This window comes from Clarias gariepinus, chromosome 12 (assembly GCF_024256425.1).
Source record: "Clarias gariepinus isolate MV-2021 ecotype Netherlands chromosome 12, CGAR_prim_01v2, whole genome shotgun sequence".
Taxonomy (NCBI): Eukaryota; Metazoa; Chordata; class Actinopteri; order Siluriformes; family Clariidae; genus Clarias; species Clarias gariepinus.
The window spans coordinates 959,958-977,998 of NC_071111.1; the positions used below are offsets into that span (position 1 = coordinate 959,958).

The 18,041-nt window shown below is 39.0% G+C and overlaps 1 protein-coding gene across 6 annotated transcripts; it reads right to left on the reverse strand.

The window, feature by feature from the left end:
- Positions 1-1,130: 1,130 nt before the first annotated feature.
- Positions 1,131-17,597, reverse strand: LOC128533940 (myelin-associated glycoprotein-like). Of its 6 annotated transcripts, XM_053508182.1 has the most exons (12): positions 17,013-17,032; positions 11,394-11,545; positions 10,045-10,125; positions 8,606-8,971; positions 8,146-8,457; positions 7,806-8,063; positions 7,253-7,510; positions 5,167-5,454; positions 2,719-2,812; positions 2,597-2,615; positions 1,658-1,742; positions 1,131-1,535 (listed from the first exon to the last, which is right to left on the reverse strand). In XM_053508182.1, exons 3-12 carry the CDS (start codon positions 10,088-10,090, stop codon positions 1,507-1,509), a joined length of 1,755 nt encoding a protein of 584 aa, XP_053364157.1. In that variant the 5' UTR covers positions 10,091-10,125; positions 11,394-11,545; positions 17,013-17,032; the 3' UTR covers positions 1,131-1,506. The 6 variants fall into 6 exon arrangements, with proteins under 6 accessions (XP_053364157.1, XP_053364153.1, XP_053364154.1 ...); XM_053508178.1 differs by lacking the exon at positions 7,253-7,510; XM_053508179.1 differs by lacking the exons at positions 7,253-7,510; positions 11,394-11,545; positions 17,013-17,032 and adding an exon at positions 17,578-17,597.
- Positions 17,598-18,041: the final 444 nt, after the last annotated feature.

Here is an 18,041-nt window from a genome sequence, read left to right on the forward strand (position 1 = left end):
CACGCGGGTCCTCTCTGTTGTTTGTGCACCTTTTCTTACCACATTTTTTCCTTCTAGTCAACTTTAAGAGAATATACTTCCATTCACACGTTCTTTGGCTTTAGCCTTATGCAAACTCCATGCACACAGAGACGGGACTCGAGTCTGGAAGGGAACTGAACCTGGACCCTGGAGGTGCAAGGCGACAGTGCTACATGTCATTTGCAGAAAGGTTTAGACTTCATGCCTTGTCAAATTTGAAAAAAATAAATGTTTAACATTAATTTTGTGATAGACCAGAATGATTTAATTCAGTTAAAATATTTAGTAACTGTAGCAAATTTGTTTGTTAAATAATAGTCTAGATTTTAGTTTTTTCAATCTTCAATTATATCTACTCAATTATTTGACTCATTTTCACTCGGAGTAACCATTGCATTAACTTGTGATTTTTTATGACATTTACTCAATTTTATACATCATTGTACTAAGTGTAGTTATTTAGGTCTTTAATTCTCCTACCATTAATAAACCAACAATATATTACACTTTCTATAATAAAAGGATTGAAAGCAGGATCTACAGAGGATTGCGAGTGTGTAATATCTTACTGGTGTATTGTTGGTATGTGTTTTTATGCGACACCTTTGGGCTGGTCTGTGTTTTCTTACGTTTTTTATGAGCTAAAATAGGACAAACAGCAATTAGATGACCCATGTTATGGCAATATAAACATTCTCAACTCAACGGAATAACACTAGTTTATCAAACAATACAAATTTCTCACATGCAAACTCAACATAGGTTTGGCTGGTGGATTTTACATGAAGTTTTTGCCGATAGGCCTCATGGACAAGCTCATAAGCACAAACTCTGCTCTAAACTTAAAGCAGAGCACATTTCCTACGCTAAGCCTTCATTGCAATAAAAATGGCCAGTGGCCTTTAAGTCACTGTAACATAGCTGCAATTTGCTCACATACAGCAAAGTATGTCTCTCTTTCAATGTCTCTAAGTGTTTAGTCATTGAGTTTTGTGGTCATGATTAAATATAAAATAACTGCACTGTGAATGATCTTGCTAATTTAAGGCGGATTTGCCTTTATCAACATCGACATTTAAGTATAAATAAAATAAACAAAACTTTTGTGAATCTAGTGAGAATTGTTTATTCAGTTTCAGTACAAAAAGTTCAACACAACTTTATGGAAACAGAAACAAGACTCATTGGGAGTAAAATAGCAATTACAGCTAAATCATACCGGATATTTATGTGAGCTGCACTGTATCAATAGCAGTTATTAAAATGGTATATTACCTACTTTACTATCAAACATACAAGCTTTATTAATTCCCTGTAGAACTAATCTAAAGAACAGAAACTTTTTTGTTCCATCAATTTTGCACAGCATCACATATAACTATAAAATTATAAAAAAATAAAACATCTAAATATTTAATATAATTTAATATTCTTCAGTAATGACTATTTTACTCCATGACAAAAAATTATAATAAATCAAACTTTTCAGTCTTTGTTCTTTGTTTCTCTTCCCTCTGAAACACAAAAGCACACATCCATCAGCACTTAATAAAGGTTTTTTATTAAAACCTGGAGTAATAAATAAGGTGAAGTGAATAAAGTTAATAATGAGTGTTAATGAGTGATGTGACGTCACCTCTGTTAGTCTGCAGAGTTTCATATTCAGAGTTCTGTACAGCAGAAAGCTGGAGAGAAGCGTACGTGTCTCCTCCCTCTAGAACCTTCACATAATAATATTAACAATATGTTTCATACACTGGAGGATCAGAAACCTTTCTGTCTCAGAAAAATGTGTCTGTCTGTCTGTCTGTCTAGAGTACTGTACTGTATGTCACAGTGTCACACAAAACTGTCTGGACAGAATGTAATGAAACATTTGCAGTACTTACAGTAGATATGTACTGTTGAGTATGTATCTAAATATAGAGTAAAAGTGATGTTATGAACAGTTATGTGTTGGATTTAATAATCTACTGTAAAATAATCTACTAATGCGCTACTGTCTCAATGTAAACAAACACCTGCACCAATAGATATTAATTAGAAAAGATAAAGTGAATATTTTTACTGGGATTAGTTCATATTTTCACTTTGGCTGAAATAACAGCGCTGAAGTGGTAGAAGTGAATTTTAACACGCTGGAGTGGTTTTAAGACAAAACTTCATCCTTATCCTTTGATCTACTTTTTCCATTTCTCATCTGTGATTCACTCTCCGATTACCGAACAGGGAGTGTATTTGTCTGAGCACCAAAGAAGGACAACTTAGTGTAAACAAGGCGTAAGATACTCAACCTTACAGAATGGGATTTCTTTGTATTAATAAGTTAGACAGAGAGTTCTGCTGTACAGAGAGACACACAGACATGGACGTGGGCTTCAAACTCAAATAATAATCATAATAATAATAATAATAATAATAATAATAATATCACTCATTACATTTAAGATCAGCAGATTATTATTAGATATAACTTTTTAAATGTTTATTTCAAGTCTTTAACGGTCATCAATGCACACATAATAATAATAATAAGAATAATAAGAATATTAATAACAATAATAGTTTGACTTACTTTTATTTTCCTGGACAATCTAAGAACAAATTTCAAGAAAACATTTTATTTATGCAGGTACATTCTAGTGTTTAAAATAAGTTAAAATTGTTGAAACATTACTCAACTTACTGCTGACTTACTGTTTTAATCTGTAGATGAGAAATCCAATAACACCAAGAGACACAAGGAGAACCACAGAGAGACCCAGGTAAAGTCCTGCAGTGTGTCTGTGTTCTGGGGAATAAAACACAAGTTAATTAATCTCATTGAAACTGAACACGTGGTTGATAAATCCACTGCCTGTAATGATGGGATTAAACTCAACGCCTGCTATACAGCCAGCCCAAGCAGCTTGTAAGCATGAACACCATTAGCTCAGGTTCTAGTAAAGCTGAGCTGTAAATCAGGGGATTACAATCTCTCCATCCCCTACAGATAGCACTGATCCATGGACAACACGCCTGGAAATGTGGCACTAAAGAGAACAGTGGGGTCTGTAATTCCACGACTCACCACTAAGAGGTGCTACTCGCTCTACACTGCTTTGCTGTGATTGTTTCCATTGCTGATCCAGAGACTGAACTGCCCACTCCATTCTGACTTTGTAACTCAGTCTTATGATTGTGGACTTGGCTCAACACCACTTAACCCCACGATCCTCATCTATTATTTCCAGGACTATGTGGAATAATTCCCCAGGCTATAATTGTTAGGTGTCACTTAGAAGAAAACAGGAATATTTAGCTGATTAAAAAGCTGTTAGATTGTAAGACTAGAAACTGTAAACAAATATATATATGGAATCTCCGGGCACGAGTGTTGGGAATGGTGCACGGGCATGCGGGTGCAGGACACTTCGGAGTCACTAAAACGCTGCGGCAGTTGCGCGGTCGCTTCTACTGGCCGGGCTGCCACACGGATAGTGAACTCTTTGTGCACAGATGCGACGTCTGCACGGCAAAGAAGGGTAGGGACCCAGCGCTCGCGAGCACCCCTGCAAAACTTTCGGGTGGGGGCACCTATGGAGCGTATGGGCGTGGACATTCTTGGGCCATTTCCCATCTCCGATCGCGGGAACCGGTATGTGCTGGTGGCCATGGATTATTTCACAAAGTGGCCGGAGGCGTTTGCTGTCCCTGACCAGAGCGCTTCCACCATGGCTCGAGTGCTGGTGGATGAGGTGTTCAACCGATTCGGCGCCCCGGAGCAGTTGCACAGCGATTAGGGGTGTAACTTTGAGGCGGAGGTGTTTGCGGCGGTCGGCGAGCGCCTCGGGGTGAAAAAGACCCGCACCACGCCCCTTCATCCGCAGAGTGACGGCCTCGTGGAACGCTTCAATCGAACGCTCACCACCCAACTCGCCGTGCTTACCAGCGACCGGCAGAAGGATTGGGACGAACATTTGCCTCTCGTGCTTTGGGCTTATCGCACAGCAGTGCAGGAGTCCTCACAGCTGACGCCAGCTGCGTTAATGTTCGGTCGCGAGTTGCGCACGCCCGTGGACCTTGTGTTCGGGTCCCCTCCACAAGTGGATTTACCCAGGAAGCCGGGTTTGGATTATTTTTTTTCATTGAAAGTCAAACTGTTCCGTGTCCACGAGTTGGCATGTAGACACTTGGCGGACACCGGTGTTAAGCAGCGCCACGTGTATGACACTCACAGCCAGGGGCGAGACTTTGCTACTGGGGAGCAGGTGTGGGTGTATTCCCGCGGAAGGAAAAGGGAGCTCTCCCCTAAGCTCATGTCTCACTGGGTGGGCCCCTGCACGGTCATTGCCCAGCTCTCCAATGTAGTCTACCGGGTGCGGTAAACGGGCCGGTCGCGAGTGGTCGTGCTCCACCGGGACCGTCTCACTCCCTATCGGCCCAACGCCAATGAAACACCGAACTCTGTGGAGGCCGGTCCGCCTCAGGAAGAGGGCTGCAACCCTTCTTCCCCCGCAAAAAGACTCCGGCGTTCACAACGCCAGCGCCGACCACCGTCACGCCTCCAAGACTGAGTTCGCCATAGTGTCCGGGTACGGTCACAGCTCGGGTGGGGGCAGTGTGGTGTGGGTGGGGTTTGAGTAACAACCATCATGCTTTGCGGGAGGGATTGTTATGTGTTCACCGTGTTGGGGAAAGGTGTTTGGGGTAGTGGTTTCGGCCAGGGTGTGTGTGTGTGGGTAGATGTCTGTTTTAATTAGTGTGGATGTGTATTTATGGAGGTTGGATGTGCTGTTTTGTGCTGGTGTTAAATAAAGTACTCCCAGCCGTTTGCATTGGGCAGCTAGGAAGCTCACTCGTCTCTCCAAGTTCCTGCTTAGCGGTGAAAAACGCTACAATATTAATAAATTTTTTCTGTGTTTAATATATTTCCGCGAATATGATATTATTTAAACACTTATTGTCAAGTTATCTTGCACTGGAATTCCCATTTATTGATTCATTTATTAAGATTGTTAAGATTAATGATCTTATCTTATTTTGTCTTGTCTCCTCTTATTTCTCAGTGTATATAAAGATCTAAGGAGTTAAGTGGAAAAGAACACTTCTAATTAATAAACAACATGTGAAGGTTTAAATTAGTGATTTTTTTATGTTTCTTACCTTTTGCAGAGTGATGAACCATTTTAATTATGTAGAAGATCTGTGTGTCAGTGCCCAGCCTACTGGAGCCAACACACTGCACAGTGAGCATGTGTGTAAATGACTGACTGATGGAAATGAAGCTTCTTAAGGTTGTGTTGTTAACAGACTCGTCCCTGCTGGTGGGAGAATGTTGATTAGAGAGACGCCATTTCAGTTTGGGAGATGGATTTCCATGAACCTCACAAGAACACATTATCAAATCCTGAGTGATGCTACAGCTGGAGGAAGGAGAGACCTGAGGAGCATCTGGGAGAGAGAGAGAAAAGTGTCGTCTAGTTGGAGAAAGCCTAGATTCTTTACTTTTAACATAGATAGAACATATTTTAAAAAGCAAGAACTTTGCAACCTTCAGTGCCAGGAATATTTAGTAGGTGAACATGTCCTAAAGGTTTCAGTATACTCATTCTTAGAGTAATTTCACATAAGGCATTATAAGTTTGTACCATGGCCAGGAATGATTGCTCACCCTCCCCACCTATTGTTGGGTGAAAATACACAAGTGTACCCAAGTACTGAGAGCTCTGGGTACACTTGTCCATTTTTATTATTTTCAAAACTTTAAGCATTTCACTGCATATCGTACTGTGTATAACTGTGTATGTGACAAATAAAATTTAAATTTAATCTACTAATACAGCCAATACAGCAGATTGCAGTGCGTACCTACTTGATTTGTAAACCAAAATTAAACACAAGAGAAGAAGAGAGCAATGACATCATTCTTTGTGCTGTGCCTAATATTATAGATATTTCTGAAATAACGTAAAGAACAATGCTCTTGCGTGTCCTAGTTATGGCTGTGTAGGTTGAGTTTTGGGCTGTGTGTATACAGAGATTTCGGGGGAGACAGTTGGCAGTAACGACAGAACATCTAAACAGCAATCTACTTTCATGTTCAGGTAGATTTTTCTCTATCTGATTTGATACATGCACAAGTATGCTGTACTGTGCCCAATACCACCTTTTCAATCGTGTTCTCACTAATTAAAATGAATCAGACTTTGAGGTGTTTTTGGAAATAATCCAGGGGGTCCTATTGTAAAATTACCACAAAAAACCCTATCAGAATGAGGTGGATGACATAGGAATGCCATCTTACTCATGTTTGCTCCTTGGTCATTCTTTGTCCATTTAAGCACCACCATCACCAACTGTCATCCCTAAACCCCCAAATGGTTCCCTGATGCCCTGACCTTGGCAAAAAACACTGTTTGGAACATTTTCCAAATTTCTATGATTTCTTTGGCAAAGTTAAGTCATTAGTAACAAGATCTTCACCCTAATACTTTTAAGGTCATACAGTATACTATTACACTGAAGTAACTTCACAAACAACAGATTGGAGTAACAGGCTAATTTATTATGTTGTATACTTTTCAAGCCTTAGCTCTTAAGGCTTCCTGTGGATAAAAGTCATCTGTGCAAGCAGGAAATGGCACTTCTATTGGTGTAATAAAGAATTGCATAATGTGAAGCTACATTATGTATTTATATGGGGCACAAAGCCCAGTTGATTTAGAAAGGACATGGTGACTCCTTCCTCAAAGGAGACCAGTAAAACCCTGCTGTTACCATAACTAAGGAAACTAAGAATATCATAATATGCCATATAGCATGACAGTCGGAGGACACAACTTGGTAAGGTCTATTGACCTCCAAGTACTACAAAACAAAAAACAAACAAAAAAACCAGTCTGTTCTGAGGATGAGTGTGGAGTATCTGGCAATAAAATCTGAAGACGCCCCTGTTATTAGCAATACCTCCAGTAGCAGAAGTGAAGTGACTGAACCAGGAGATACAGAACCTGTGTAGCTGTAGCAGGGACCATCAATAGGACTGGTGCAATCCCTTGCTTTGTCTTCAGTGAAGAATTTTGCAGGACATCATGTAGCAACATGTGTTGCCCTGAAAGAAGCTGGTACATTCTCATAAAAATGACTTTGTTCATTCTGTAACCCACTATTTATTGTTTATGTTTCCACTTCAGTATCCTGGTGGTTAACAGAAAAATGGGATGACTGGTAAATACAAGCCTGTACTCACACTGCACATCCAGGTAGACAGATGAGTTGTGATCTCCGTACTGGTTTTGAGCTCTACAGTAGTATAAACCACTGTGTGTAGAATCAGTGGTGTTGATGGTGAGATGGTCTCCAGTTCCTTTCTGCTCCCCGTTCTCTCTGTACCAGGTGTAGTTCAGCACTGCTGGGTTTGCATCACTGCTGCAACTCAGAGACACTGAACTGCCCAAAACCACAGAAGCAGATGGAGATGCTGATACTAATGTGTTTGTAGGACCATCTGAAGAAGGAAGAACAAGAGGCTTTGAAATAGAAATTTAAAGGTAAAAACGTTTCACCATAATTTGACATTTAGATATTTTTTAACCCATTCACTAAATGTTTCCTAATGACTGTTTTGGAATTAATTAAACATTTAGTGTTTTTCTTTTTTTTTTTTGGGGGGGGGGGGGGGGGGGGGGGGTTTAGAATGACAGCAAAACATTGTTGACTTTCTTTTTATGACTGAGCCCATATTAATATAAACTATTTGACACACCAACGTCCCACCACACACAGCACAGCACTGAACTCACACTGCACATCCAGGTAGACAGATGAGTTGTGATCTCCATGCTGGTTTTGAGCTCTACAGTAGTATAAACCACTGTGTGTAGAATCAGTGGTGTTGATGGTGAGATGGTCTCCGGTTCCTATCTGCTCTCCGTTCTCTCTGTACCAGGTGTAGTTCAGCACTGCTGGGTTTGCATCACTGCTGCAACTCAGAGACACTGAACTGCCCAAAACTACTGAAGCAGATGGAGATGCTGATACTGATGTGTTTCTAGGACCATCTGAAGAAGGAAGAACAGGATTTAGGAGACTCCATGAATCATTAAAAGTGTAGTGAATGTGAACTGATTAATCAGCACTTACACAGAACATGGAGTGTAAGAGAGCTCTGTACTGATATAGTTTTGTTCTGGAGCCAGTAGGTGGCAGTGCAGGTGAAATCCTGTCCATGATGCAGGTGAGTAGCGTTGAAGTTCAGCTGAGGGGAGCTGAAGCTGGTGTTGTGGTTCTGCTCCTGTCTTCTCTCCTCAGGCAGGAAGTTCCTTTTAACAGTGGAAGACTTTAAGAGACATGGAGGAGATGGAGCAGAGCAAATGATCCTCACTGAAGTTCCCTCCATCACCTCATTTAGGTCCTCCACCTCCCCCTGATCCTCCTTATACAGTCTTATTGAGTCTGAGATAAACACAGAGTAGCACATTTTATTTATCAATTTATTTAAATGAATTAAATTTATATGTGTTCCAGTGCATCATTAGTGTAATTACAGTTACACTGTACACACACACACACACACACACACACACACTGCTGCAGCTCTCACCTCTCACTCTTACAGATACTGATGGAGAATTATAAGTGTATTTCAGTGTTCCTGGAGTTTCTATTCTAAAGTAATAATCTCCTCTGTCACTCTCACTGATGTTGTAGAAGACAGTGGTGCAGTTCTTCATGCGGAGGTCTCCTATAATTTCACCTTTAATCTTGTTCTGTTCAGGGATTTTAGAGTTAAAGACTGTGTTTGTTTGATGGTCAGTGCTGTCTTTTGTCCAGATTCCTGTAGTATCTCCCTGGAGCTGTGTGTCATATTGTCCGTCAATCTGAAAACTGCAGGGTATGAGAACACAGAGTCCTCTCAGAGCTTCTACACTCCCTGGTAGACTGATGGAGAATTTACTGCACAAAACAGCTGCAAACACACACACACACACACACACACACACACACACACACACACACACACACAGCATTAATGTAAAGTATGTATAAATATTTCCTCCAGACTGCAGTTGTGTTACAGAATCACACCGAACTGATTGAGTTACTGCCTGAGTTTAACACACTTATGAGGATTAAATTACACACTTATAATACAGTATACACTTTGATATAAGTACTGTAGGTTTTACTCATGATCTACTCAAACCAGAACATGCATAAAGGGGTGGAGTCACTTTATAAAGTTATTTCATATAGATATCAATAAACAAACCCGACAGACTCACAATAAACCAAAGAAACAAATAGAAAACGAGAAGAATAACAGCAGTGATGATGAATAAATAACTAAATATTAAATGAGTTTTATAGGTTTGATGTCTCCAGGTAACAGATTGAGGTAACACGCTGTAAACTGTTCAGCCCTGGCTGAATATGATGGAGCTGAAGATGATGATAATCACCAGTGATGGTCCAGGTGAGATGATCAGTCAGTCAGAGGAGCAGCAGTGTGATACTCCACAAAACTGTGACGTCAGAGGAACTTGTGACTCATGTGTTCATGGACTGAAAAGGGGAAACTAATTCTCAACATTGGCTTCAAATCTCCGGAAAAACCACCGCGTCCGCAAACACAAGCCCTCCTCTACATCCCCTCCATCTGAATAAATTATCTACATTATAGCTTAGTGACCCCTTGTGGTGAGGAAAAGTGTCAAATCTACTTGTAAAGAAACTGTTAGGTTATAACACACACTTTAAATATTGTAGCGTTTTTACCGCTAAGAAGAATGCTGGAGAGACAAGTGAGCTTCCTGGCTGCCCAATGCAAATGGCTGGGAGTACTTTATTGAGCAACAGCACATTCCACAGTCACTAAACAGACATCTACCCACACACACACACAACCTGGCCGAAGCCACTACCCCAAACACCTTTCCCCAACACGGTGAACACATCATAACCCCTCCCGCAAAGCATGATGGTCGTCTGTCAAACCCCACCCACGCCACAATATACATTAAATATAAATTCTACACAAACCTTTAAACAGAAAACAAATGATGATGAGTTTCTCTGCTGATTTCATCTCTCTGTTTCAGGAAAGATCACCTGGAGAGGAGACTAACACACAAACACACACACACACACACACACACACACACACACAGAGTAAATCAAATATTTAAAAGCTACTTTGGTAATGCATGTTATGTAATTTAAAATGTTTTATTTTATTTTATTGGAAAAACAAACAACTATACACTACATTAACACACACATTGTAACATATTGTATAACTTATATGTATGACTGTAATCACCTGTATAACAATAATAACCTAATATTATAAAAATACTTTTAATATTCTAATAATGTGTGCTGCATAAGACCTCACTTCCTGTTTGTGCTTTTTATTTATAATAATATTATAAATTCATGTAAAACATTTGATCTGTTGAAGAACATAAATTCAGTAAGACATTGTTTAACTGCTGTTAATAATAAACTTGATGAACTTCCTGTGTAACAGACTACAGTATCACAGTGTGTTCAGTGTAACTCAGTGTGTGTCTGTACGATCACGGAGTGCAGGATGTTAATGCAGCTCTGTTTAGCTCTGTGATGCAGTAAAGTGTAGTTTGTGGCTTTTCTCAACACAGTCAAAGCTAATGTACAACATTTTTTCCCTGGAAACAAAATAACTTAAAATGACCCCCTGCTGATTGTCAGACAGAACTGATGACTGCAGGGTGAGTCCCACATGCAAGCGGAGGTGGGTGGGGTCGCCAAAAGATCTACCCCAAGAAGAGTAGCTGTACCTCAGAATAATATTATTTAAGTAGAAGTAAAAAGTAGTCATCTAAAATATTACTCAAAAGTAAAAAAGGATTCGGTGAAAACTCAAGTACTGAGTAACAGTTTCAATAACAATGTCAACGCCCTTTTTGCCCCCCTTGTCCTGGTTATGCTAGGGAGGGAGTTAGGTAAGTCTCAATGTATTTTGGTTTGCTTTGTTGTTAGGTAGTTAGGTGGAGTGGCATGGCTTTGGTTAGTGGTTTTTTTTATTTTTATTTAATATTTTGGCATTCCCAATTTTTATTTTCTTTATTGTCTGTTGTGACCTGACCTGCAGCTAGATCAGGACGTAACAGTGTATATTATATTATATTATATTATATTATAGTATAGTATAGTATAGTATAGTATAGTATAGTATATTATAGTATAATTATTTATGCCAACATTGCAACATTCAATAAAACAGATAAAGTTATGTTTCTTCAGGATAGAAGTGGAGTGTTTATAGGCTAAAGTGTCTGTCTGTTTTGGCAGACAGAGAAGACACTGCAGTATAAAGCTATTCTTTTACAAGCGGAACATGTTTTTACTGTATTATGCCAGGGATGCCAGCTGAAGATCCGGTTTGGGTGTGGTCATGTGACCACATGTGGTTATTGTTACCACGGCTGATTGGTCAAATGGAGTCCTGTGATAATTCCTGCTGCGTCTGATTGGTGAAACAGTCATACAGTAGATTTACCTACAGCATGTATAGAATAAAGAATAGAAAAGTAACGACTAATGAGAGTGTGGTCGACATATTTTACATCTAAGTCTTAAAAACTTAATACTCTATAATAAAAAGAGAGGTTTTGTCTGTACGTTGGTCAGAACTCGCTCTTTCAATGATCTCTTTACATTTCATACATGGGAGGATCTGAAACCCGTCTCAGAAAAAATTCTGACTAGATGCTGTCTCAGCATCACAAAAAAATCTCTGTCTAGACTTTACTGAATCTCCTGCAGTCCTTAGATCTCTGGCTGAAGTTTAATCTGCACCATCAGTGAATCTAAATGTGGAGTAAAAGTGATGTTATGAACAGTTATGTGTGGGATTTAATAATCTACTGTAAAATAATCTACTAATGCGCTACTGTCTCAATGTAAACACACACCTGATATCACTGATTGCATTAAAGCCCATCAGTTTATTTTAAACTTTAACCTTTTAACTATTTCAACAAAACTTTTTCCCATGAATGATGGTTAATCCATCTAGTCATTAATATTACAGACAGACAGACAGAGAGAGAGAATGGTTCTACCTAGAATGTTCAATTCACCAGTTAGGTTAAAAATGGTAATCACACCTCCCCCTCACACACACACACACACACACACATACACACACTTCCTCTCACATGTCAGTGGGGTGTAAAATACTATTAAAACAGGAAGTTGTTTTAGTTTAGGTGTCTATTATAGCTAATAAAATATGATAAATGAATAAATAAATACATTATGAATCCACACATTAAAGTACACTACAGATTTACATTAATTTGGAGTGTTCGGTAGAGGTCAGTAACTGCTTACAGACTCTTTTTTGCTCAGTGTGAATTCTGTCATGCCTGTTAGTGTCGTTATTGTCAGGAGGACATTTGGATCATGATCAAAAATTACAGCTGTCCATCCTGACAATAACGCCTCGATATCAATTCTTGAGTTTCATTATCGAGTTATCGTTGGTATCACCTCCATACCTATTCTGCAGCATTCAGCAGCCAAAAATCCCCATATTAAATGTAGATATTATATAAAGTCCGATTCACAATATAAATGTTTCGTGTTATAAAGTCTGATTTTAATTTACCATATAATTTTTATTCCTAAAATATGTGTGGCATAGCTGCCAACTTTTGAGATTATGAAAATAAGGGCATTGGTTTTGCGCACACACGCACTTGACGCCTTCAGCGCACACACACCACACCCCTCACCCTGCACGGCTCACGCTCTGTATACTCTATTAGCACAGAGAAAATTACAATATCTGCATGGAGTTTAATCATATGCACAATATACTGTATGATGGCTCCAGTATACACTTGTACTGCCAAAGCTTAGAATCAAGTCACAAAATAAAAATAGAAATAAATAGATTAAAAATATATACATACATTTAACAGTCAAACATAAAGTGACACTAGGGATAAAAACTACTGAAAAACAAACACAAAAAGCAAAGGTAATAATAATGATAATAATATCAATAATAATAATATTTATAATGAATAAAATTAATATTAATATTATTATTATTATTATTATAGTTTCAAGCAATCATGAGTGGGCCCTAACATCCTGCGCCATCGCCACCCGGGCGCACCACACTACCTGTTTGTCTATTGAGCGTGTTAAGACCTACAAAAAGCCATCGCCACACTTGCACACTATGACGTAATAGGGCTGATGTCAGCTTGGGCCCTAAATATTTGTCAACAACCATGTGTATCTGTGTGCGTGCTTCTTAATAAATTAGAATGTCATGGAAAAGTTCATTTATTTCAGTAATTCGAATCAAATTGTAAAACTTGTGCATTAAATAAATTCAATGCAGACAGACTCTAGAAATGTTTGGTTCTTTTAGTTCTGATGATTCAGGCTCACATTTAACAAAAACCCACCAATTCACTATCTCAACAAATTAGAAAACTTCATACGACCAATAAAAGAAACAGTTTTAGTAAATTGTTGGCTTTCTGTAAAATATGTTCATTTACTGTATGCGTACTCAATACTTGGTAGGGGGTCTTTTTGCTTTAATTACTGCCTCAATGTGGCATGGCATGGAGGTGATGAGTTTGTGGCACTGCTGAGGTGTTATGGAAGCCCAGCTTTCTGTGACAGTAGCCTTCAGCTCATCTGCATTTTTCGGTCTCTATTTCCCTCTTGACAATACCCCAAAGATTCTCTATGGGTTCAGGTCTGGTGAGTTTGTTGGCCAGTCGAGCACACCAACGCCATGGTCATTTAACCAACTTTTTTGGTGCGTTTGGGCAGTGTCACTTGGGCAGTGTAGGCAGGTGGCGAATTATGCTAGAAAATTAAATCAACATCTTTAAAATGCTGGTCAGCAAAAGGAAGCATGAAGTGCTCCAAAATTTCTTGGTAAAGGGGTGCAGGGCCCTGGTTTTCAAACAAATACCCAATCAACCCAGATCATCACAGACTGTGGAAACTTCAAGCAACTTGGGCTATGAGCTACTACACCCCTCCTCCAGACTCTATTGTTGATTGTGTAGCATAGTGAACCAAACTGAGAGACCATTTTTAAAAGCTCAAAAGCGCCTCTTTCTGTCTCTTCGACCTCCTGCATCCTCCAAGAGCATCTCTACGATCTTACCCCACTCAGGAATGACCAGAAGGTCTAGACTGAGAACAGCATGGATTCTCTGATTGGCCAATCTCAGTATAATTCTGATTGGCTGAAAGAAACATGGTGTGTTCTGATTGGCCAAGAACAGTAGAATGTGCTCTGATTGACAGAGGGCAGTATGATGTGTTCTGATTGGCTGTGAGCAGCACAGAGTATTTTGATTTGCTAAAAGGAATATACTGTAGATGAACACAAAACACTCGGAAATAGTTTTTTCCCATGTGAATTTTTTTCACAAGTTGAAGTCTCATCAATCATTTACAAATATCACACCCACACACCCAAACACACACACACACACACACACACACACACACACACACACCCAAACACACACACACACACTCACACACACACACACACACGCACACACACACACACACACACACACACTCACCACACCCAGGCCCCTCACACAGATGTATTTTTGCAGCTAAACTGTGTGTGATTCACACAACCTCCACTGGTGTATAAGTTAATAGTGTTATAATCTACAGTACATGGTTAATAAATCCCTTAAAAGTCTGCAAGTGTCTTGACACCCTAAAGAAGTTCTGACATTTATGTATTTTTCAGTTATGTATAAACATAACTTATAAACATAATTATTATAATTTATAAACTGTTATTAATCATAATTTATAAAACATAATTAGATCATACATTTAAAAAAAGTCTGATTACACTGTATTGAGCACAAACTGGCCTACAGTAACATGTGAGCAGCATTTATGTAGAAGTTTGTATTTTGGAGAAAATAACAGTTATGTGTGATTATTGAAAACAAAACAAAAAAAATAAAGTCACTAAAATAAGGCCACAAAACACATTCCTAACATTTGTGTACCTTTTGTGACCTCACTCATTCACAGAAAATATATATTCATTTACATTTATCAAGACACTTTTTATTTAGAAAGGCCGTATGTGAGGAGTGTGAATGATCATGAATGATGCTGTAATTCACACCACAGAAGACAAAGACCTGCATAATGACCTGCATAATGAGTCTTTCACTTGGATATGTGACAGAAGGAGGGCTACAAGAAAATAATTTGAGGACAAAAAAAAAAACACATATTTTTTTGAAGTTCAAAATATAATTAACTGACAGAATAAATAACTCAGATAAATAAAAAACCTCACTCTTACACCCTATACCCACTCCAAATGTTCAGGATTGAGTGAAGAGGGACACAGATGATCTTATACACAGAAGGCACATTCATGACATAAATACAGCTGTGCAAACAGGGATTCAGGACAAAACAGTGCAAACAGGAACAGTGCACGATGAAAAAAGTGTGCTAACCCCACTCTTACACCCTATACAGTCATACATCTTTGTGCCACTCACAACCAAGCAGTTCCAGTTCAACTGAAGACTTAAGTTAACTGTATAGTGAAATTCTTTCTTTGTGTATCCCAGCTTAACTGGGATCAGCCAAGTTACAGTACCAGATAGGTTTAAGGGCCTTGCTCAAGGGCCCAACAATGGCAACCTGGTGGAGCTCTGATTCAAACCGCGACCTTCTGATCAGTAACTCAGTGCCTTAACCCTCTGAACAACCTGTGACCAGCAGTGACTACATTCTTGGCCCCGAGGTCAGTCCATGTGCTGGTTGTCCCCAGTCACAGGTGCAGACAGAGACTTATCGTGTGTCCATCCACTTTAAAAACACAAGAGATCCGACCCGAATCCAGACCCCAGTTGTGGTCCAGGTTCCCATGAGGACAGGAATCTCAGAGTGACATCATCAGTCTGTGTTTTTCATGAAACAGTGATCGACCGTCTGTATCTCACCTGCTTGTCTGCATTTACTTTCTATCAAACAGGTGCTGATCATTTTCACTGTCACAAAAAAACCCAGCATGAGCATGATAACACAATGAAATAAACTACTGTATATCATCATCATCATCATCATCATCATCACTAATGTTCATGCATAAAGACAACACAATCTTCTGTAATGTCATACTATGACTTCAACTTTTTAACATCTGAATATCAGGACAATCTGTAAGATACATAACTCAGTATTTTCTCCACCTGGAGCTAAAGTGTTTGTGCTAAATAACATTATAGATAGCCGTGTCATAAGCTAACCACAAACTGAACCAAATAGCTAGCGTAAGCTAAAGCTACAGAAAACAGGGTGAAATACATTGGAACATTTACACCATAGCTAAAATGTAGACCCTTAAGAGATTCAGACACTTATATGTACTGTACGGTCACCAGACAAATATTTATTATAATATGACCCTCCTCCTGTCATGTGTCTTGTTTCCATACATTAATTAATAACCTGATTTCCATAAGCAGATGCTTATAAACACACTGAATTATGGGTGTAACACAATTCTGTCTATTATTTACACTGTGTTTTCACAGCAACAACATTCACCTGGACAGTTTCAACCTTGAAGCTGAGCTACAGAACTTTGGCTAAAGGTGTACCACATGTCACTTCACCACAGAAGCCAGGTTCTAAACATTAAAAATTATAAATTTCCTGTATGTCACACTACAACATTACAATGTTCACCTCAACCAGTTGTGTTCTGCACCTATGAATCTTCATGGGTCGGTGCTGTAACATGTTATTGACACATGCTCATCCGTAATGTAATATGTTTCTCTTTGAATTCTAACTCGGACAATAGAAGTGAAATATCAGTTTTAAATCAGATGAAAAACTTTAGCTACTTTAGTGTCAACCTCAATCTCACGTTACAAAAAAGTGTGATAAACTGTTATTATTATAGATAGAGTGTTTCTTACCAGAGGGTGTTAACGTCTCCAGTCCCTGAGCTGAAGTGATGAACATCCCAGTTACACTAACACTTAAACTTCTTCTCTTTCTCAACAGTCTGAGTGTCAAACACTACCCAGCAGGAAGTTATTTACGTTTGTATATGTGTGTCATATTTAACAAATTCTGATAGAACAGAATAAACCAGATTAAGCATAAATGTCTGTAATTAGTTTGGCAGAATAAATTTGTAGCAGAAATACTCATACAGTATGCACACATTATTAGTGTTTATACATTTGTTACACAATAAATATTATGTTCATGTGAATTAGCAAATGTGAGCTCCACTGGCTCACACACTTTCAGAATTTAATAATGATTTATGTAATGATTGGTGAAGGTACAAATCCACTGTCACAATAACATTAGATACTGGATGCTGAGTAACTTCCTCTAGCTTTATTCTGATAACTATATTTTGACAGATCTTTTTGTATAATAGAACAGAGCAAAAGCTCAACATGCAAAAACAAATGAAGTCTTGTTGTGCTTTGCGAACACCCAGGACGCTTTTAGGGATGCCCTAGTTACCTTCTGTTGGGATGTGAGACCTCGCACCAAGATCCTGTTGCTGTGTGCATAAGCACCTTTCAGGGCTTCGATCTTACGCTTTCGTGCCTCTGTCTTCTGAGGGAACGCAACCTTGAAGTTAACATGCTTTGTTTCGTGGTGCCGTCTAATATTGTATTTGTATTTCTTGCATACTTCTTCAGTACAGATCAGGCAGGTGGGCTTTGCATTAATAAAACTGAGCAGGATGAATGCATAGTTCTCTGTCCATTCATCATGAAAGATCCTGTTTTCACTGCTAACTTTTCTCTCTAGATTTTTTGATGGTGCCATTTTTTTTTTTTTTGCAGCTGACAGCAACACGTGGAAATGTGTGTGTGGGTGGTTGTTGTTGTTTTTAACAGACATGCAGATGATTAATAGCGCCCCCAATGCCCAGTCAGCAAATTTAACCTACATCAGCCAGCTTAAATGTCTCAGTACGT

Bases quoted from the DNA above. Each gene is read 5' to 3' on its own strand.
- LOC128533940 (XM_053508182.1), bottom strand. From the start codon at position 10,090: ATGAAATCAGCAGAGAAACTCATCATCATTTGTTTTCTGTTTAAAG. The intron at 8,458-8,605 runs GTGAGAGCTGCA...TGTTTATCTCAG, and splicing joins AGTATCTGTAAGAGTGAGAG to ACTCAATAAGACTGTATAAG. The intron at 2,813-5,166 runs GTAAGAAACATA...TTTATTCCCCAG, and splicing joins GGTTCATCACTCTGCAAAAG to AACACAGACACACTGCAGGA.